The sequence below is a fragment of the Raphanus sativus genome, chromosome 1, assembly GCF_000801105.2.
Source record: "Raphanus sativus cultivar WK10039 chromosome 1, ASM80110v3, whole genome shotgun sequence".
NCBI lineage: Eukaryota > Viridiplantae > Streptophyta > Magnoliopsida > Brassicales > Brassicaceae > Raphanus > Raphanus sativus.
In genome coordinates, this window is record NC_079511.1 from 8,435,610 (window position 1) to 8,458,222 (window position 22,613).

Consider the following 22,613-nt stretch of genomic DNA (forward strand, 5'->3'; position numbering starts at 1 on the left):
TACAGTAAAGGAAACTTTTTGATTATCAAACAAACTATTTAGAGTTTGAGATTTGTGGTTTAGGGTTTCGTAGATCTACAATAAAGTCTATAATGCTAGAGACGTCGTTTTCAGTCTACATTTTTAAATTTTGTTAACAAAAATTTATTATTTTAAATTAAATTGAGTTTTAAGAATAAAATGTGAAATCACATACTATAACTATTAAATAAAAAATAAAAATAAAGTTCAGTAAATTTTATGTTAAAATTATTAAAACAATAATGAATTAACAACAATAATAAAATTATCATTGTAGACATTCAATAAGGTCTACTACGTTACAATAAAACCTACTCTTAATTTTTAATTTTAGTAGACTTCAAAAGAAGTCTACAATGTCGGCAATCTTTTAACCTAGTTACATTTATGTCTCCATATATAAATGAAATTTACACAATCTCTCTCTAAAATGGCTGCACAATTTTATAAAACTCTATCACTTCTCTTTAAAACTCTCTCCCTTCTCTCTAAACTCTCTCATTTCTCTCTAAAATCCTCTCATGTTTTTCTCACAAAGTTATGTTGTCATTTTAGGTATTATGATTCATGGTTTTCATCTTCTCCTTTAAAAATGTAAGTTTTAGATCTATAGACTTTAAATGTGTATTTTTTATGTTATTTCTTTCTCACATATCTTTTTGCAAGTATTACCATTGATGGTTTTCACCTCCTCCTCTAAAATGTAAGTTTAGATCTATAGATTTTAAATGTGTATTTATAAGTTTATAATCAAATAAAGTTATAGATCAAACTCTGTGCATTTACTTTTATACTATTTTATCTGATAAATTTTATATTAAATTATTTTCAGATTTAAAACTGTTTTTCATATTTCAAAATGTATAGATTTTTTCAGATCTGAAAATTATCTCACAGTGTAGACTTTAAATGAAGTCTGCTTATAAAGTTAACTAAACCACACATTTTAAGTAGACTTCACTGGAAGTCTACCAAAATATGACTTTAGTCTTTTTTCTTATGCTTTTTTAATATTTATCTTATTTTGCAGGTATTTTCTTCCATGGTTGTTATCTCCTCCTCCAAAAGATGTAAGAATTACATTTATAGATTTTAAATATTTCTTTCTGTAATTATATTAAAATAAAGCTACATATTCAAACTCTATGTCTTTAGTTTATTACTATTTTCATATAAATTATATTTTCTAAAGCTTTTAGATTTAAACTTATTTGATATTTTTTAATATATACATTTTTCAGATTTATTATTTTTTTCTATATGGTAGACTTCAAATGAAGTCTATCTAAAAGTCAGGGCTGGTAGACTTCACTTGAAGTCTAATAGCCTTGATTTTTAAGTAGATTTCATTAAAAACTCACTCAAATATTATTTTAATTTTATTTTATTTCTCATAAAATTATTTTATTTTGCAAATACTCTCTTCCAAAATTTTCAAATCATCTTCCTAAAAATGTAAGATTTACATTTATTCATTATAGATATATTTTGTGTTTATATTGAACTAAATTTATAGATTCATATTTTATACTTTTTCTTTGATACAAGGTTGACAAAAAATAGTTTTTGAAATATCTTCAGAAAAAAAAAATTCAAATTTCTAAATGTACAATTTTGGATCTGAAAGTTTTCCGTTAGTGTAGACTTCAACTAAAGTCTACTGAACAATAAACTTTAAGTAGACTTAATAAAAAGTCTACTAAAATATGATTTATTTTTGTATCTTATTTTTTTCTCATAACTGTATCTTACTTTGCAGGTACTTTTTCCAAGATTTTATTTGAGGCATCAAGATTATGAAAAATCAAACACAGTCAAATAAATTCCTTTGTAATATTTTCTCATAATAAAATATTCATTTTTTAATAATTTTGGATGCATAATCAATAAAAATTGTATTCACTTTTAGTTTTGTTTCACTTGTATGGTAGTATTAATTTGTTGTTAGATATTGGTTTTTTACAAGAACTAATCAACCAAACAAGTGAAACCACCATGAGGTAAAACAATAACTAACACACATGTGAGTAGAAGAAAATCTAAACAAAAATTTCAAGAAATTTTAAGAGTAAAACTATTCACAAATTTTTGCAAAAAAATTCAAGTGTATAATTATAACACATTAACTTTTGAAATTCATCCAAAACCATTAAAATTTACTAACACACATTGTAACATAACTATATAGTAAAAAATATATGATGATTAATACACAAATGCACTTCTAATAGAATTTATGACGTAGACTTCAAATGTAGTTTACATTCTTAAATTTAGAAAGACGTCTACACTTGTTATATAACATATATCCAAACCAAAAATTTGTAGTGTACTTAGCTTTGACTTGATACACAAAGGCGTACAAAGTGTGTATTAGATAACTCAATCAAATTCTGCACTTGTCGATCATTCGTGACATGCATAAGTTCACCATGTGTACAACCATCATATATACAGAACATTCTCCCAACTCCAACAAAGAGCCTTTCTCCACTCATTCTCCATATACGGTCGGTAATTGAGTCATTGTCTCCAAAAAAATACAAGTTTACATAATTAACGAATAAATATTTCATGTTTCATAAAATTACAAACGTAGACATACAAATATGTCTACAATTAACACCTAACAACATAGTAAAATCAAAAGTACTATAATTTCATAATTACAACTGTTTTTCTTTTTAAAATCACTCAAACCCATTAGGATTAACTAACACGCACTTTCAAACAAAAAAATCTACCAAAACATTTATGAATAATACAGAAATTCAGTTTTAATTTATTTTCCTATGTAGACTGTTCAATCAGTCTACGACAGTGTAGACGTTCGTTTTAGTTTACATTTGTAGACGGTCAAATAGGTCTACTATTTGGGTTAATTTTGCAATTGAAAATTTTACGGGTTACTTTTTTATTTGACCAGAACTCATCCAAGTTTTGACTTTATACATTTAGACTTCTTTTTTAGTCTACCACATAAAAAATGTTAGTTTTTGTTATTGACCAGAACTCATCCAAGTTTTGACTTTCGAAGGTAGATTTCATATGTAGTCTACATGTTTCAATTTTTTTGAGAAAGGTTAGTTTTGCAATTGACCATTGTTTGACTTTCGAATGTAGATTTCATATGTAGTCTACAGATTCGTAGACTTCGCATAAGGTCTAACTTCAAAACCCATGGTTGGTTTTGCATTTGACCAAAATAAATATGTAGACTTCACGAACAGTCTATATTTTTTTGTGAAAAATGCGTAGACTGCATTGGAAGTCTACAATTTAAAAAATATTTATTTTATTTAAAAACATTGTAGTCAAATACAAAACTAACATATTCAACGAAGTCAATGTTTTGGTCAAATGCAAAACTGACCTTAAGTAGACTTCTTTGGCAGCCTACATTTCGTAGACTTCTTTTGAAGTCTACTTAAGAAAGTCAAAAGTGAGGTCAAATGTAAAACCAACCTTTTTTACGTAGCCGTCTTGATAGGTCTACGTAGATTTTTGTTTTTGTAGTCAAAAGTAAGGATGTAAACTGCTGGGAAAGTCTGCGTTACAAAAAAAAGTTAAAAAGGTCAATTGCGAAACTGACTTGTTCGTTGACAAATAGACGGAATCGTACGTCTACACATTTGTGTAGACATATAAAGCAGTCTACCATCGCGACACAGACTGAAAAAGTGGTGAAAACCATGTAAACAGCTACCTTTTGCCGGTGTGAACCTCGATTCCGACCCTTTCAACCGTCCAAACTCATAAACTGAGCAAAAGGAAGCATCTTTGACGATTTACTAATGAAGAAACTCGAAAATGTGAATTTTGTGAGATGAAAATGAAAGTTGTGAGAGTTTTTTAGATAGAAATGTAGAGGAAATGAAAGATTTGTTGAGTTAGAGAAGAGAAAAAGTGGTTAAAATTGTGTTATTGAGCTTTTATGAGCTCAAACATGGTGGTTCAATGGTGGTTGCAAAATTGATGATGATGACATTGTTGTAAATAAGAAGAAATGCTTAGGGTGTAATAGGTTTTTTCTCATTTTCGAAAATATAAAAAAAAATATAATAATGGTAGTTTTGTAAATATTTCGAAGACATAAGGATGGTTTGGAAAATTCATTGATGAATAGTAATAAGAAAAAAAAAGGGATTGGTTTTGCAATTGACTTGAATTCTTAGGTTTGTCTTGATAAAAGCCCGATAATCAACCTGTTTTCTTCGTCAACGCAAAAAAAAAAATACTACAAATATACACCACTCACCAAGCATAATGTAAATACATGTGCTCATTCATTACAAAGTAAGTGGGTCAACTGACCCCACCTCATTTTGAAAAGTATATGTATTTCTTTAGATAAGTAATGTACTGATCCCATGAAAATATTATTTCTGATCCCACAAAAATTCAAACACACTAAAAATAAGATGATAAAATTTAATTACCTAACTAAATGATTAAATGGGTTCCATTTTCAAAAAACTAAAAGGTCTTGTAATGTCATAGCTGATAGACTAGCTAAAGAAGCTCAACATATGTAATAACCTGGAAAACAATATGTAATACTTCCACAGTTTAATATATAAAATTGACGACAAAAAATGATTAAATGGGTTTACAGAAACAAATTCCAATTAACTAAACTTGGGTTCATAATAAATTTAAACCAAATTTAAATATAACAATAATTACTAACTTTTGTTAGTTAATTAAAAATTAATTAGTTTTTTTTTTTATTTTAGAAAACACAAATTTCAGAATACAACTTTAAAGTTCTTTCTTTGTCTCTTCAATTTTGAGTTAGTTTTCGTATTCTTTTAAATTTTTTATATTTTATATTTTATGATAATTAAATTCCTAAATTTTAAGATAATTTTTAACTTAAAGTTTATAAAATTTCAGATTGTTTATTTTAATTTGTCAAATAAATAATAGATTCATTTTTGAAGTTTCTTATTTACTAAGTGATGGTATTGATTATCGCATGGTTTTGGTAAAAAAAATATTATAATATGATTTTAATATTTTAAAATAGGATAAAACAAATTTTCTTACTAAACTTTTTACCTTTGTAATTTTGAATGTGTATTTATAGAGAATAAATAATTCTAATATGCAAAAGTCATCAACAGAACATCATGGTCCAATGGTAAGGACGGACTCCTTCCTGCATCCAGGTTGTGAGTTCGAACCCTGTTGGAGGGAACTAAGTCATGATTTCTGGACATCAACACAGATATAGGCATAGTCATGATTTCTGGACATCAACACAGATATAGGCATATGCTTTAAGGCCCATTTGCATACCCGGAAAGAGGGTCTATCCGTAGGCTGCACCTCCCCTTGGAAATTAGTTTGGGCCCTTCCATAGGCCCGGGATACCCCAGGTTAATCAAAAAAAAAAAAAAAGTCATGGCTCCACCATTGGTGAATCCCAAACAGTAACTAATAGCCTAAAACATTCCAAGAAATTTCCAACAAAAAGATCGAACCTTTTGAAGTTTTAAGTCTGGTGTAAGCTTGGGCTCGACGCTCCTGATTCTCAAGCAATCTCTGAAGCAAAACCAAGGTTCGAGAGGCGACGCCTGTGGAGCTAGTACACAAGGCAATACAAGTGTTGGGCAATAACAAAGACCGAAACTTTACTTGATTTCAAGATCTAAGTTTGCGACTTTGTGGCTGAGAGTCGTGACTGACATGAGAATTAGGGTAAAAGATTACGTAAAACCATAAGTTTTTGCAGTTTTTGGATTAGTTTTTGATTTTTGTTTTCCCAAAAGTTATTTTGCATCCAATTATGATTTTGAAAAAATAGGTTCTCTAAAATGTAGGGAAACTAGTTTTTGCAAATAACTCTATTTTAACATAAAATCAAAAGTCAAGTTTTCATGGTTTCTTCTTTATCTACTGTGGTTTTTCAATTTTTTTAAAATAAATTGTTTTATTATATATGTATTAATAGAAAACAAGAATGATAATTGCTATAGAAAAATGTTTAATAAGAATAATATGCTTACAACTGGTACCGTTTATGAAAATTTGTGATACATTCTTTTGATAATTTTAATTTTATTTTAATAACAAGAAATAGACTTCTACGTCAAAATATCAAACGAAAAATCATTAATCAAATTTTTCAAATACCAAAAAGACAAAAGACAAAATTCAGAACTAAAAATATATTTAAATAATCATATACAGTTTACCAAACTTATAAAACTATATTTTAATTTTATTTAGTATGTTTAAATAATAAATTAACTATCAGTTCTATATTTTTTAATATGTGTGGAAGTGAATATATTTAAAAATCTAACTATTGATATTTTTGTTTATAGTATTTGTATTATAGAAGATTTTTAAAATATAACTAATTTTTATTTTGATTAGATTTTTTTATATATTTTCTTTTTACTGCAATAATTATGTATTGTCATATATATATATATATATATGAATTTTGGTTTATCTGTTTAATTTGCATTTTTGAAATAATTTTATTTAATAAAGAAATGTAAATGAAGTGGTAATATCTTGTATTATTTGTTGCTTCTTAGTAAATATATTATTCTTAATTTTTATTTCATGTTCAAAAAATAATATAATATAGTAAATTTAAAACTAAAAGATCATCATTCAATTTTTTCAGAAACTCAAACTACAACAAAATCAAAAAAAAAAAAATAAGTATATCATTAATTTTTAAAACAAAAACCAAAAGTTAAATTTTAAAAGTAAACTTACGGATTATTAGCTAAAACTTTTAGGAGGATTTAGGGTATTCTACGGGTAATTATCCAGTGTTAACATCTCTAGATGTTGGTTTGAAAGCACATTAAAATCGTAAGAACGAAAGTAAAAACTCGATCATAGATCGAACATATTTTACAGATAAAGTTCAATCATATAATAGTAGAGACTATGAACATAAAAACAAAAACAAAAGCAAGAACCCTCTCTCGACCCTCTGAAAGATAAAATTGTGGTAAGAGAGTCCAGAGAATTTCATCTCTCTAAGAAAAGAGAGAAAAAGGGTTCTTGATCGGTGAACTTGATTGATTTAGATGTATATGTTTTTACCTAAATTTGTTTACTCATTTAATTTTTATGGAGGAATGAGTTTAATTATTAAATTTTTCATACTTTTTAACTCAAATGATACAAATTTTTTAAAAAATCCACTTAAATGATACCAATTTAGGGTCTGACTGGTATAGCGGTTGCGGACATTTGCAAATATGGTTGAATACGGTTTTAAACGTTTTTAAGAGATTTGTACGACTGGTACAACAGTTTGAAATCGGTCAGTCTTTGGGATACTTATAACTAGCTGCCTACCAAATACAGAAGCAGTTAAATACTAAATTAACAACATTTACATATTATATAATTATAAAAGTATTAAAAATTATAATATTATAATAAATATAAAATTATACTATTGAATTTTTTAAAATTATAGAAAAAATAATTTTGTTTTCAAAGTTTATAATATATATATATATATTATTTCAATTTAAAATTTTATTGAATATTCTTATTTTTATTTCTATATTGTTTTAAATAAAAAAAATATCTTTCCGCGACCATCCGCAACCATAAACACAAGAACTTTTGAATTTAAGAAGTTCAGAGCGTTTGAAGCGATTTATAATAATTTCTATGATTGTTATAAAATGCCAACAACCCCTATCAACCGTAAAAACTATGTTTGCGGATGGTAACAAAAAAACCAATCATATCATTAGAAAAATGCTTAGTTACCAACTTTTGTTTCTTTAAATGTATAATTTTTTTTGATCAAAAAACTAAAAAATAAAAAAACAAATGTATAATTGTTTCACATTAAAAATGTTTTACATTCAAAGATTGACTAAGTTTTAGAAATATTAAAATAATGGGCCTAAAGAAATTTCCATGTCTTTGATAGTGTTATTGGTCCAAATGATAATGGGCCTAAAGAAACTTAACTTGAATGGGCACATATCAAAATTTTCTGATATGTGCACAAAATCATAGCGTGATAGATGTTGAATCTTTGGTAAAGCTTTCGAAGAAGACAAATACAAGAAATGTTAGCTCAAATATTGCAATCTTACTAAGAAAAATGACAAATGAAGTATTGTTGTTGCAGCGCACACAAAGAACAGATTGTTCATGACAAATCCTCAGCTACCTCATCAGTTTTGTTCTCTTTTCCACTTTGCTTAAACTCTGTGTGCAAGTTAATCCAATCCTGAATCATGTCACTACGAAAAACATGGGAAGTTCTTGTACACACTGCATCAAAACATGGGAAGTTCTTGTAGACAAGGATATCTATCTTATTAAAATATATGTTACGTAAGGAGCCAACTGTCCCCAAAAAAAATCTGAGATTGCATCAACGATGGGCCAAGATAGCATTAAAGAAGGAGAAAGAAAAATATATGGAAGAGAAGAGAAGAAATAAAGATGTACCTTACAGCAAGTTACTCAAGAGTACACAGCATTGGACTTTTCGGCTTTCATTTATTTGTAAGGAGCGAAAATGATGCTAGAGTTTTGGCCACCAAAGCCGAAAGAGTTCGACAAGGCTGCTTTAATATCCAGTCTCTCCTTCTTAAGACCCACAAGCAGCTTTGTATCCTGATCCATCATTTCGTAATTGAGGTTGTGGTAATCATTCAGAGATGTCAAACTATAAATTTATATCAGTCATACCACTTCTTTGTCTGGATTCTCGAGGTTGATATTTGGATGAACCCATCCTGTCTTTATTGCCTGTAGGGGTGAGAATGTCACATAATGTTAAATGTTTTGTCCACTCAACTTCTTTCCTCATCCAAAGAAAATTGATTGTTTTTATACACAAGTTCCTTTCATGTTTGATATAGTGATGTCTAATAGACTTAAAAGTGTCATTAACCTGAACGGTTGCAACAGCCTCCACGGCACCAGAAGCTCCCAGCAAGTGCCCAATCATAGATTTTGTTGAGTTTACCCTTAGCTGCCAATTTTTCAGAGAGCACGTGAGAAAATACAGACATCAAGACAGGAAATGCGGTGTAGGTAATAACAATTTTACCTCAGGGTTTTGGCCAAAACAGTGAGAAAGAGCGTGGTACTCCTTAAGGTCTCCAGCTGGTGTAGAGGTAGCATGAGCATTCACGTAATTTATGTCTTCCTTAGAAATCCCGGCATGAGCTAACGCTTTCTCGATAGCAAGAATGACTCCGGCACCTGCGGATGATATTAGATATCTCCTTCAGTGAAAAAGGGTTGAATGAATAAGAAACCATTGAAAGTAAAGCCTAGAAATATGCTCTCGAGCAACCAAATAATGCTCGTCTCATAGATATCGTTTTAACTTCATAGAAAAGTAAATCAGGCGAAGGAAAAAAAAAGCTCAGTGGATCAGAGAATCAATTACCATCAGGACGTGGTTCGGTTATATGATATGCATCACATGTGAAACTACCCCCAAGGAACTCTGCGTATATAGTTGCTCCTCTTTTCTTCGAAAGCAGAGTATATCAGTTTATACATAAACATTTTCATTTGTGAAAAGAAAAAGAGGTAACAAAACGTTGAAGAAAAAGAGGTAACCAAACTTTGAAGAATAATAGGTGGTGGCCAAGTAGTATGGAGCAAAAGGCAAAACAAGAGGCATCCGTTTCTGTTTGCAATTTTTAAAAGGAGTGACAAACCTTGGCATGCTCAAGTTCTTCTAAAAGCAGAACTCCAGCTCCCTCTCCCATGACAAATCCATCCCGGTTCTGTTTAGCAACCAAGAATCAGGTTTAATAGATCTTTCAGTATTATCCTACACGAGTTAGATGCACTGGACATTCTTGTCTGTAAAAAATCTTTACAGTGCCAAGACAAAGAGAGCTGACACCAATGGTTTCCCCCAATGTTTTAAATGAGTATCACTAGAAAACCCTTTAATGCATTAGAGATCTCAATGAGGTGATGAATCACCATGTGGTCCATGTATAGGTTTATTAGGTTCCCATATTTTAAAAATTCACGTTTTTTTAGTAATCAAGATTCAAAAGGAACAGTAAGAGAATATTGAAATAAAAAGGATAAGAGGTAGTCAAATGGTGGGAAATTACACTATCCCAAGGACGAGAAGCTTTGGTGGGATCATCATTATTTTCTGAAAGTGCCCGGCAGGCAACAAAACCTCCCAACCCTGCATCAGTACACATGAGATGAGATTTTGATGATGGCACAAAGTTCGGTAACAAAGGGATGCATATAGTATGAAAGGCAAAGAGTATGCACCTATTGGAATAATAACCGAGTCAGAGCCACCACAGAGCATTACATCCTATAAGTTTTAGGGAAGAAGAGAGCCAAGTGTCACACACAAAATAGTTTCACCATGAACACTAACTACCATATTATAACAAAAGTTCCCAGTGGATGGAGGATACTTACAGCTTCACCTCTAGTAATGTGGTTTGCCGCATTGAGAATACAGAAGTTTCCGGTGGCACATGCAGTTGAAATAGAGTAGTTTGGACCCATCCATCCCTAATGTACCATAACGAAGAAAAGTCAAAACCTACGTGCAGCCAGTTGATTGGTATATTACGACATATAATATTGGTCAGACCAGATCCAAGGCAAGCATAGCGGAACCCATATTTGTAGTGGCAAAAGGTACACAGAAAGGGTTCATCTTCCTGTAAGAGATTTTCAAAGCTTCAAGCGCATCGTAAAAGACCTGTACAGTAGCAAATGCAACAATTAGAAACAGATTTCCACATGAGGGTCCAAAACTGTTTCAAATCTTTTCATTTTTGTTTCAGAACAATAAGATACCTTCATGCCTCCCATAGCAGAGCCAATCAAAACACCACATCTTGATTTGTCGAACTCTGCCATGACATCCTGAGTCACCCCACCATCCTCCAACGCCTTCTTGCCAGCGGTTAGAAGATAAAGCATGAACTTGTCCATCCTTTTGGAAAGTTTAGGAGCAACCAATCCTCCAGTCGAAAAAGATTTAATCTCTCCAGCGATTCTCTTGGAACAAAGGCAACATATAGAGTGAGAAAAGAAAAAAACTACCAAAGAGAAAAAGCCTCCTTCCTGACATTATATATATAACAGAGAGAGAGAGCTTACAGTGGGAAATGCAGAACAGTCGAAACTCTCAATAGGGCTAATACCACTGTTGCCTTGAAGCAAATTGTCATAAAAAGTATGAGGGTCATGACCTAGTGGTGTTTCAACTCCCATGCCAGTCACAACAACTCGTCGAGGAGGTTTCTTGCTAACCATTGCTTCCTTCTCCATCTCTAGAGTAGTGACTTGCCCTAATAACCCAATAATAATAATAATAATAAAAATTAGTTTTGCTTCAAACACTAAGCCTTCTACCAACAGTAACAGTAACAAAAATCTCTGCTTATACTCTATCTCTATACGTTTTTATAACTTTTAAAACCGCACCGCAGTTGAACCGCTTCTCCTGCACCGCTTAAACCGCAGTTTTTATTCAGAGCCTAAGTTGGTCAACTTGCAGAAACTGCTAAGAATCTAGACAGTAGGAAAATAAATAAAAAATAGATGGAATTTGGTATATACCAGAGGCTGATGCTCGATTGAATCTCCTTTGCTTTGGATTCAAGAAAGTGTGATTAGATTCGAAAAGGAAGGATGAGGCATTGTTGTCACGGGAACTCATAAGAAGAGGCTGGGGTCCATGGAGCGAGCATTTACTAAGCAGTCTATTCCGGTGAGGCCAGCGGCTACTACTCCTCGTAGTGTCGAATTGAGTGGCGGAGGAGATGCAAGCAGCCACTAGCGAATCGCATAAGGAAGACGCACCACCCATCGTCATACTCTCGGATGAAGGTGGAGAAAACGAGAAAGGTGTGAGAATCTAGCAGAAGAAGAGATTGGATTATTCTCGAGTAATGATTATCTGATCTCTCTCTCTCTCACTCTCACTCAGTTGAGTGTTTGGAGTAGGCGTAAGTTCTTGTGCGGAGGGAGACGCCAAGTCGTTTCTCTGAACATCTGCAAAGCGCGAGAGACCTCTGAGAGAGAGAGAGAGGAATAAAAAGTTTAATAACATTTTATTTTATTATATATCCCCAAAAATGTTAACGACCAGAATAAATTAGTTATTTCAATTTTTTGTTGCTTTTTTATAGAGAACTTAAGCTTTTTTAGTTGACAAAAAAAAAGCTTTTTTAGTTTTTTATTTTTTTTGACGGAGTGAAATTTAAACAAATGACTTACTACACGCCAAAATTATTTAAAAGTTGCTACGTAGTCTTTTTCATAAAATAATTATGTTTTTTTGTGCAACAAATAATTGTGTTTATCTGGTCCTTAACAAATGTTTTCGAAAATTAGATTTGGATTTTGTCTAGAATAAAATAAATAATTCGCAAAACCACCTCGGTGTTATCGAAGGAAGAAGCGACACTAAAAGTCTTTTAACATTTAAAAAAAAAATATTAAAGTCAATTATTTATTCATTCAAGCGTTGTCCAGTGATAGGGCAAACGAATGACTTTTTATTTTGGGATGTTCATGCAGTTGTAAAAGAATTCTCATGAGTCATGATTAAATATATAAGAGAACTATAAGGTATTTCCTTGTACTCGAACTTATAGTTACTTGGTCAGATCTGATAGTGGGATAGTAGCTAAGCATGCATCACTGCTACTCAGCTGCTTTGGCTATATTTTATATCATGCATATATGTTTGGATGTGGCTAGCTTTGTAGTCTATCTGCCGAGTGACTGAGTGAGTATATAGAACTAGATAACAAAACAAAAGACTACATCTTTTTACCTGCTTTTACGCATACACCATGATATGGTGGAGCATAGAAAGTGGGTTACTGGGAACTTCGACGGCATAGGATCGGATTGGTATAGATACTTTTGATACATCCATCTTCTACAAATGGGTCAGCAATCTATGATTCTTCTATTTTAATCTTCTAATTAGATTCTGACCCGCCTTTTCAAATGCGGGTATATTTTTCATTTTTTATGATGAATTTAATTTTTTTTTTTGGTAATCATATTTGTGTTTAATATTTTAATATAATTGTTTGTAACTATATTAAATATGTCAAGTTATACCATACGCTTATGTCATATGTATTTCATAAATTATTTTAAACTTTAGTTCTAAAGTTTATAACATATTATATTTTCGTAGTAGTTACCTAACATAATTAGTCAACAATATTTGTATCCAAAAAATGATTCGGAATCGACCCAAAAATCAAAGTCTCATCATCTATTATATTTGGCATATACACTAAGACGGTTTTTAAAGTGTTACATCCGAAAACTAATATCAAATCCAACCCGCATAGAAAACCGAACAATTTTTTTGAAAAAATGTTTGAATTCTTTTTAATGTATTTTGTTAACCCTACCCAAAACTCATATATATATACATATATATATATATATATGTGTGTGTGTGAATATGTTAATATGGTGTTCACTAATTTTAAGTAAAATCACATTTAGTAAATATTTTTAATCGAATAACCTATTTAAAAGTCGTTAAACTAAAACCTGTAAAATATATTTTTGTGAATAATATTTCCATAATAATATCAACTGATCATGTTTGTAATTTGATAGAACATATAAATTAAATAATTAAATTTTATTATAAACAGATATTTATATTTATTATCTATCTTAATTGATTCATGAACTTTTATTGCATTGGTCTAAATTTTAATCCTTTTTCAAAACTATATATTCAGTTATATATTAGCTATGATTTTTACTCATGGGCTGTTGGTAGTTGTTTATCATTATAATAACAAATATTTATAATCCTCTATATATTAATTGAGAAACATTTGAAAAATTGTAACCTCAATTTTGTAATAATTAAAAAAGACCCAAATGCTTAGGTGTCATTCAATTAGATAGTCAATTACATTCAATTGAAAAATAAGTAGGTCCACATTCGATTTTTATATATTGCTAGATGCATTCATTGGTCAAACTATATGATATGATAGATATGATATGATATTTATAATATAAGCATTTATGATTGTTCTGCTAGATATAATTAATATTTTATTTTATTTCCTTAAATAAAACCTACGGAATTACCATAATGACTAATATATATATATGACAATTAATGTTTCTAATAATAAAGATTTGATAACAATTTATATCTCCTCCATCATTTTTTGTTTCATTTTATATTATTAAAATAAATTATATAATCGAATTAGCTATAAAATTAAAATATAGATTTTTCGTATATGTTATATTTTGAATTTTAAAAAATGACAATAAATGACTAAAATTATTAAAATTATTATGTTAAAAATTAATGATCAATGGTTTAACACTTTTATTATAAAAAGATACACATGATTTTAAACCCACATTCGATTTTTATATGTCGCTAGATACATTCGATTTTTATATGTCGCTAGATACATTCTTTGGTCAAACTATATGATATGATATGATATTTACAATAAAAGAATTTATGATTGTTCCGCTAGATATAATTACCATTTTCTTTTCTTTCGTTAAATAAAACCTACGAAATTAACATAAATGACTAATATATATATATATGACAATTAATGTATCTAATAATATATATTTGATAACAATTTATATCTCCTCCATCATTTTTTGTTTAATTTTATATTATTAAAATAAATTAAACAATCGAATTAGCTATAAAATTAAATTTAGATTTTTCGTATATGTTATATTTCGAATTTTAAAAAATGACAGTAAATGACTAAAACTATTAAACTATTATGTTAAAAATTAATGATCAATGATTTAACACTTTTATTATAAAAAGATACACATGATTTTAAAACCATATGAGTAAAAAGTATCATTTAATAATAAAACAAATAAATATATAGTTTAAACTATATACCATATAATATTACATAAATATTTTAATTTCAAAACTTTCAATGAGTTTTCAAGAACATTTATAAATTATAAACTTATTAAATTTTTCACATTGAAAATTTTGTTATCAATGATTTAAATATTTTGTTATAAAACGATATAAATGATCATAGAACCGTATGATTGTGAAGTTTCATTTAATAAATAACTATATAAAATATAATATATAAAATATATTATTCTTAGAAAAGTAAATTGGTCCATCTTAACTTATATTACACTTTTTATTAAACTAACTATCGAATTTATAAATAATGTACAGAAACAATCTCGCACTTTCCTTAAATAAAAGCTATGAAATTACCTAATATAATTAACGTATATATGAAAATTAATTATTATGAATAGTGAATATTTGATAGCAATTTTTGTATCTTAGTTTTTTTTATATTATTAAAAGATATTAAAAATCACATTAACTATATATTAAAAACATTTAGATTTTTTCTTATATGTTATTTTTTGAATTTTTCAAAACGTTTATAAATTATTAGAAATTTGAATATATCACTTTGAAAATTTTGTGATCAATAGCTTAATTTGTTTTGTTATAATAAGATACAGATAATTATAAAATTGTACTAACATGAATTTTTATTTTATAAATATTCAAATTAAATAATATATATTGGATGTATCAATTTTATTCGTTCAGTTGAAAGCTTTCAAAACTTTGTGGAAGACTAAAGTCAAAGTAATTCAATTTTGGAAATAAGAAGATGATGGTTCTAAAATCATTAAAATAGTTCTCAATGATGTGAAAGTTAAATATTAAAAAATTGTAAAACATGTTTTTGTAATAAAAAATGACTTATTGACCATATTACAGTTTTTATAGATATAAACATGGTGATAAAAAATTTAAGCCCAAATTGATCAGACTCATCATAAATTCAAAATAGATTTTAGTACATAATTACAATTACAAATGTTCAGCCCAACATATCTCATATATAGTATACAGTATAACATCTTTAAATTAATAATCAATAAATTAATACACACTAAAAATCTATATAAATTAATATAATTTAATAATCCCAAATTGAATTTTTGGTTCAATTAGTATATCGATAAATTAATAATTTCTATAAATTAATAAAAAATTATAATTTTGGTGTAGTCCCAAAATTATTAATTTATAGAGGTTTCATTGTATATATATATATATATACTAAAGGAAAAACATTTTAAGAAATTTATTCACACTATAATGGAATGTGGCAGTCTCACAATTATTTAAGAATGAACATTCACACTCTAACAAATTTTTTCACACTCTACATAAATGTGTTCAAACTATGTATTTTATGTTTTATTTTTAATATAAAATTTACATGTAAGGTTCCAAAAAATATGAATTTAAAATCCAATTCTACGATAGGATATTAATATATGATAAAAAACAATCCAAAACCAACTAATATTCAAATTAGGACGGTTCAATATGCTAAACCGAAGAGTATCGAACCGAACAGAAATAGATAATATGGTTTTGTTTTGGTATATACCGTCGTAACCAAATGGATGTAATTTTATAAAAACCGTAGGATTTGGATATGGTTTGATTTATAACCGATTAAACTGAAACATGTAAATATGTATATATTTATAACGACTCATGAATATCTATTTGTTATATAAGTTGAACCATAATTATAATTTGTAAATCACTTGAATCACTTGAATTGTAATTAAGTAACAATTTACTGCAACTGAGGCTTCTTATTTTCTTAGTCTTTCTTTTTCGATATTTTGTTTTATTTTAACAATAACTAAATTGAAGTAAAGATTATAAATTTGATCAACAATTAGTTGAAATTCTTTACAACTTTTTTTTATCTTTAAACAAACAGAACTGTGTTCAATCGAAAACATATTAATTTGATGAACACTAAATATGGAAGAATATAAAAGCTTTTATTTCATGCTTCGGTTTTGTCTTTTATTTTTATTTTCAAAATTTAGAGCTTTGGTATTAATTCTAGATTGGATTATTTTATCAGATGATAGAAGCATTTTTTTGTTTTTTATTATTTTATTTAAATATATAATATTTTTTAGTAAATGACTTTTTGACAACATGACTCTAAAATTCGTATAATATATAATATGATCTCAAACTAAATAATTATTTTTTGGTATAAAACCGAATAAACTGAAAACCGACGGTATATAAGCCAAATCGAACCGAAGTAAAAATGGATTTAGAATAGTAGTTATATTTTACTAACCAAAATACAGTAAAAACCGAACATAACTGAAACCAACCCGATATCCGGATTGAACACTCCTAATCTAAATGAAACCGAACTATTGTTTCATTCTCTAAAACATAATAAAAATAACAACTTCATCCCGCGCAAGGCGCGGACCTTATCCTAGTTATATATTATAAAGCTAAAGATGACAAAAAAAATTATCAAGCTAATAAATAATATTTATTTTTGTCTAAAACTAACAAAAGTTATTAAACGTGGGATTGTATCTGGGTTGTAAAGGTATTTCTATTAATGATTTGTATGTGGAATAGTTAATATCATCAAAGAAATGTTCATGAAGTCTATATAGTCACGTATGAGTTTGTACCAATGAATAATTTTATACCTTTCAATTTTTAATAGTATGAGGTATATTACGGTTACTTCTAAAAAAGAACGAATATTACGGTTGCATAAATCGTTGTTAGTGGAAGTTATTAGTGGAAGTGGTTACTTTAAATGTAGTTATAAAATATGTTGGACTAAACCTATATCAATAGGTCATGATCCAAAAATTTAATAGTATTGATAATAAAAGTCTGGGCATCCAAAAGTTTAATAGTATTGATAATAAAAGTCTGGGCTTGTAATGCTATGGGCCTCTAAAAGCCAGCTAAAAGTCTCAGTTACGGTCCTCTACGGTCACCATAACTTCCGAGAATGTATAAGAAATGAAACGGAGACTTCACGTATATCTCTAGTCACCGGTTTATCGACACGTATATTCATACAGATAACACGAGTTGCTTTATTAATTAACAAAATTCTTGCATCTTCATTTCTCAAGTATTTTATACGTTCATGTAAAATGTATACGTTAGCGTCTTATGACGTGCGTGTAACTGTGTATAGACCAGAGACTAATGCAATATGACATGATTGAACTTTACTTTTTGAAGAAATTTGAAACTTCCCTTTACCGTTTTCTTACCCCAGTAATAATTTACTTTCAAGTTAAAGTTTGCTTTTCTAGAATAAAAAGGTTCTTTAACTGGGTTTGCTTGTAAGATATAAATCAAGCTTTTTCAGAGTTCGTCTATATCATTAATTCATTATTGAAAATACTAAATATACTTTTCTCTTTTCTTTTTCCTTTCCTAGCTTTCTGCTGCTGAATTACCACTGAAAGTTAACAAATTTGAGAACAAAACCTTAAAATAATTCTTTGTGTGAATCAAAACTCGAGATAATCGATATTATCCTATAAATCGAGTAAACAATCTGGGTTAATATGTCACGATTATTATTATTAAACAATACTTAAAGTATCTTAGATATATGAATAAAAAAATGTGCAAAAATAATAAGATTTGCAGACAAGAATTGACTTTTAAAAATCGCATATTGTTTCTCTTAATAACTCGCAGCGTCGCGAAAACAAGGAAGCTCGACGACCAAAAACATCCGACGCGGAGACTTTAGAAAGAAAAAAAAAAGCTAATTAATCCTCTGCAATCCAGAGTTCTCGATCAACGATCTCTTACTCCTACCTCTTTCGTGATCCTCATCAAGCAAAAAAAAAAAAAATCCTTTTTTTGTTGTAAATTTGGGTTTATGCATTTGCACAAAAAAAAAAAAAGATTTTGACTTTTTTTGAAATAAGAGGGCGTAGTAATGAAGCACATTCTGGGTTGATTCCTTTTGAAGTAGAAGAACATTGATTTTGTCAAAGTTACCTTACCTTCTTGTTTCTCTTTTATTAAAAATAAAAAGAAGAAGAGATTCCTTTCTTTTTTTTTGTTTCCCTTTACTCATTTCTCTATCCCGTTCTGTAAAGATTCTTAGATTCTCCTCCAAAGTTTTGAAGCTAAAGGGGCGTCCTTTTTAAGATTCTCCCTGTTGGCTTCAGTTTCTTCATTCGATCGTTTCGTGTATTCATTAAAAGCGGAGGTTTTTAGATTTTTTTTTTTCGGGAGGTTGCGTAGAAGCAAACTGAGATCTTCTCTCTGATCCAGGGGGGTTTCGCCTTAATTTTTCTCAAAGGTAAAAGCCTTGATTTTTCAGGCATCTCCACCGCTTATATATGCTGAATTGGTTTTTCATTTTTTGAACTCGTTTTGCCTAATTGGTTGTGGTTTAATCGTTTGTTGTAGTCTACAAAATGCTGTTTCTTTTTTTTTTGTCTGAATTTAGGGTTTTGGTCTGAAACCAGAGATCTTATGATTGTTGCAGGTGAAAAGAAGTTTTATTGACTATATGAGCAGATAGTTAGTTAGTTATTAGGGAAGAGGTTACTACTATGGGATGGTTTAACAAGATCTTCAAAGGCTCTACCCAGAGGTTCCGGGTTGGGAATAATGACCACGATCACAATGGCGGCGGCTATTATCAGAGTTATCCACATGATGATGATGAGCCTAGTGCTGCTGATACAGACCCTGATCCTGATCCTGATGATACTCCTCATCATACTCAGGAACCATCTACCTCTGAGGTTATTACTATGACTGTTTTATATTAACATTACCTCCGCTCTGTTCTGTTCTGTTGCTTCAACCTTTTCTTCTTTGTTTCCCTTTTACTAGGAGGATACATCTAACGACCAGGAGAATGAAGAAATAGACCGTGCAATCGCATTGTCTCTACTAGAAGAGAGTCAAGGACAGACTAATAATAATACAGGGAAATACGCAATGGTGGATGAAGATGAGCAACTCGCTAGAGCCATACAAGAGAGTATGGTTGTTGGGAATAGTACACCGCGTCAGAAACATGGAAGCAGTTATGATGTTGGGAGTGCGTATGGTGGGGCTGGTGGAGACGTATACGGGAACGGACATATGAATGGAGGTGGAGGTGGAGGTGGAGGAAATGTATTTGCCAATGGAGATATTTATTATCCAAGACCTACTGCTTTTCCTATGGATTTCAGGTTTCACTTTTTGATGATTAGTCTGTTGAGTTTGTTTCTGTCCAGCTAAGTAGTAAACTTATCGACAACGTGTGTCACTTACCCTACTAGGATTTGTGCTGGGTGCAATATGGAGATTGGACATGGAAGATATCTGAATTGCTTGAATGCACTATGGCATCCAGAATGTTTTCGATGTTATGGCTGTAGGCACCCCATTTCTGAGTACGAGGTGTGAAGTCAAACTCTTCCAACTTGTTATTCATTTGGTTGTAGTTAACCTTTGAAGTAATGCATAACATGTTTTCCTTTTTCTTTCTTTTTTTCTTAATAGTTCTCAACATCTGGTAACTACCCTTTTCACAAAGCTTGTTATAGAGAGAGATATCATCCAAAGTGTGATGTCTGCAGCCTCTTTGTAAGTAAAATCTTTAACCTTTTTCCATTTTTTTTAAAGTGGCTTTTTATGTGTTGACTTCTTCGGATATTGCAACTTATCTTCTGTTGATTTCTTGTGTGACAGATTCCAACAAACCATGCTGGTCTTATTGAATATAGGGCGCATCCTTTTTGGGTCCAGAAGTATTGCCCTTCTCATGAACACGATGCTACCCCAAGATGTTGCAGTTGCGAAAGAATGGAGGTGAGTCTTACTGTCCCACAACCAACATCTGCAGCTCAAAGTCGAAATGTCAACTTTCGTTTCTTTTTATTTTTGTAGCCACGGAATACAGGATATGTTGAACTTAACGATGGGCGGAAACTTTGTCTCGAGTGTCTGGACTCAGCGGTCATGGACACTTTTCAATGCCAGCCTCTGTACTTGCAGATACAAGAATTCTACGAAGGGCTTTTCATGAAGGTGGAGCAGGACGTTCCACTTCTTTTAGTTGAGAGGCAAGCACTTAACGAAGCCAGAGAAGGTGAAAAGAATGTGAGTATAAAAAAATTATTACTTCAGTGAATATATCACGTTTTTGCTTCTTTTTTTTTCAATAGTGTTATAGCTTTTTGGTTGTGTGGCTCTCTTAGGGTCACTATCACATGCCAGAGACAAGAGGACTCTGTCTTTCAGAAGAACAAACTGTTAGCACTGTGAGAAAGAGATCGAAGCATGGGACAGGAAACTGGGCTGGGAATATGATTACAGAGCCTTACAAGCTAACGCGTCAATGCGAGGTCACTGCCATTCTCATCTTATTTGGTCTCCCTAGGCTACTCACTGGTTCGATTCTAGCTCATGAGATGATGCACGCCTGGATGCGCCTCAAAGGTGAGTTTCTGATTAAGACTGCTTCTTCTCTTGTTTCCACATTGTTGAATCGTGTTATTACAATGTGGTCTTGAATAGGCTTCCGGACACTGAGCCAGGACGTTGAAGAAGGAATATGTCAAGTGATGGCTCATAAGTGGTTAGAAGCAGAGTTAGCTTCTGGTTCAAGAAACAGCAATGTTGCATCATCATCTTCTTCTTCTTCTAGAGGAGTGAAGAAGGGACCAAGATCGCAGTACGAGAGGAAGCTTGGTGAGTTTTTCAAGCACCAAATCGAGTCTGATGCTTCTCCGGTTTATGGAGACGGGTTCAGGGCCGGGAGGTTAGCGGTTAACAAGTATGGTTTGCCAAAAACACTTGAGCATATACAGATGACCGGTAGATTCCCGGTTTAAGAACAAAGTCTTTTGTTTTTTCGATTGTGATACCCTTTTTTATTTATAGGATCATCATTATTCTTATGTGATTGAATTATAGTTGTAATCATTCCATGATTCTTTTGTATTTCTATTATCAGATTCAGAGTTGGCCCAATCTAAAATTGAACCGTATCAAACCAAAGACCAAACCGAACTGAACCAAAAACTATATAACTGAATACTAACAAGTAATAACTGGTTGTAAACAAGTCTTTGGATATATAACTGTTTCATCATACAAGTCTTTTGACTGTAACAAAGCTAAAGAACTGACAGTTGTTACTTGTTAATTGTCGGAGTTAGATAATGGCCAAACGATTGGATATGTGGGTCACTGGGCTTGTTAATAAGATATGGTGATCAACAGATCAAACGAGTAAGCTCTCTGTATCAGATTGTTGGTCATAGTACGGTTGTAATGCTTTGATTATAACAAATTTAATAATTGTGATTGGTTAAGAATTAATTTGCTTCAGATCAACTCAAGCTACAGTGATTAAAATTGACGAGCTACCTATTTTGTTTTTCCTTTTCTTGGATGTGAAACAAACCACAAACCTACCTTCGATCTGTGTTTCTTATCTACCAAACCGGAGATCTTATCCCGGTCTGGTTTGTTGTGATTTTGAATGGTACTGTTTGTGTCGTGGTGTTCCATTGTCAATACCATTGTCACGTATTGCTTATAATAAAGACTATAATAAAAGCTCAGAAGTCACTCTACTTGTTATTTTTGAGTTTTGACTGTAGTCAAATAACTTCCCACTCGCTATACTTTCATGTAAAAGAACCTCTTTTTTTTTTTTTTTTTTTTTGTAACTGGAAGAACCTCTTTATCATATAATCTA

At 30.3% G+C, this 22,613-nt stretch overlaps 2 protein-coding genes and 1 long non-coding RNA gene across 3 annotated transcripts; 2 read left to right on the forward strand and 1 right to left on the reverse strand.

The window, feature by feature from the left end:
* The first annotated feature begins 1,051 nt into the window (after nt 1-1,051).
* On the forward strand, nt 1,052-1,934 carry LOC130496812 (uncharacterized). The gene is made up of 2 exons (XR_008935963.1): nt 1,052-1,091; nt 1,781-1,934. It is a non-coding gene; the product is annotated as an uncharacterized LOC130496812 (long non-coding RNA).
* A 6,105-nt stretch (nt 1,935-8,039) lies between these two features.
* On the reverse strand, nt 8,040-12,074 carry LOC108840725 (3-oxoacyl-[acyl-carrier-protein] synthase II, chloroplastic). The gene is made up of 14 exons (XM_018613583.2): nt 11,599-12,074; nt 11,137-11,327; nt 10,831-11,034; nt 10,622-10,732; nt 10,444-10,539; nt 10,288-10,333; nt 10,116-10,195; nt 9,705-9,773; nt 9,428-9,512; nt 9,083-9,237; nt 8,924-9,004; nt 8,719-8,778; nt 8,476-8,643; nt 8,040-8,295 (listed from the first exon to the last, which is right to left on the reverse strand). The coding sequence occupies exons 1-13, from the start codon at nt 11,852-11,854 to the stop codon at nt 8,527-8,529; spliced, it is 1,551 nt and encodes a 516-aa protein (XP_018469085.2). The 5' UTR covers nt 11,855-12,074; the 3' UTR covers nt 8,040-8,295; nt 8,476-8,526.
* Nucleotides 12,075-18,554: 6,480 nt separating this feature from the next.
* Nucleotides 18,555-21,840, forward strand: LOC108857645 (protein DA1). Its single transcript, XM_018631689.2, has 9 exons — nt 18,555-19,205; nt 19,395-19,656; nt 19,748-20,094; nt 20,185-20,305; nt 20,408-20,491; nt 20,597-20,716; nt 20,795-21,007; nt 21,106-21,346; nt 21,425-21,840. The coding sequence occupies exons 2-9, from the start codon at nt 19,462-19,464 to the stop codon at nt 21,739-21,741; spliced, it is 1,638 nt and encodes a 545-aa protein (XP_018487191.2). The 5' UTR covers nt 18,555-19,205; nt 19,395-19,461; the 3' UTR covers nt 21,742-21,840.
* The last annotated feature ends 773 nt before the right edge of the window (nt 21,841-22,613 follow it).

Bases quoted from the DNA above. Each gene is read 5' to 3' on its own strand.
- LOC108840725 (XM_018613583.2), bottom strand. From the start codon at position 11,854: ATGACGATGGGTGGTGCGTCTTCCTTATGCGATTCGCTAGTGGCTGCT. The intron at 11,328-11,598 runs GTATATACCAAA...TTGGGTTATTAG, and splicing joins CAATCGAGCATCAGCCTCTG to GGCAAGTCACTACTCTAGAG. The intron at 8,779-8,923 runs GTTAATGACACT...TCACCCCTACAG, and splicing joins AGGCTGTTGCAACCGTTCAG to GCAATAAAGACAGGATGGGT.
- LOC108857645 (XM_018631689.2), top strand. From the start codon at position 19,462: ATGGGATGGTTTAACAAGATCTTCAAAGGCTCTACCCAGAGGTTCCGG. The intron at 20,095-20,184 runs GTTTCACTTTTT...TTACCCTACTAG, and splicing joins GCTTTTCCTATGGATTTCAG to GATTTGTGCTGGGTGCAATA. The intron at 20,306-20,407 runs GTGTGAAGTCAA...TTTTCTTAATAG, and splicing joins ACCCCATTTCTGAGTACGAG to TTCTCAACATCTGGTAACTA.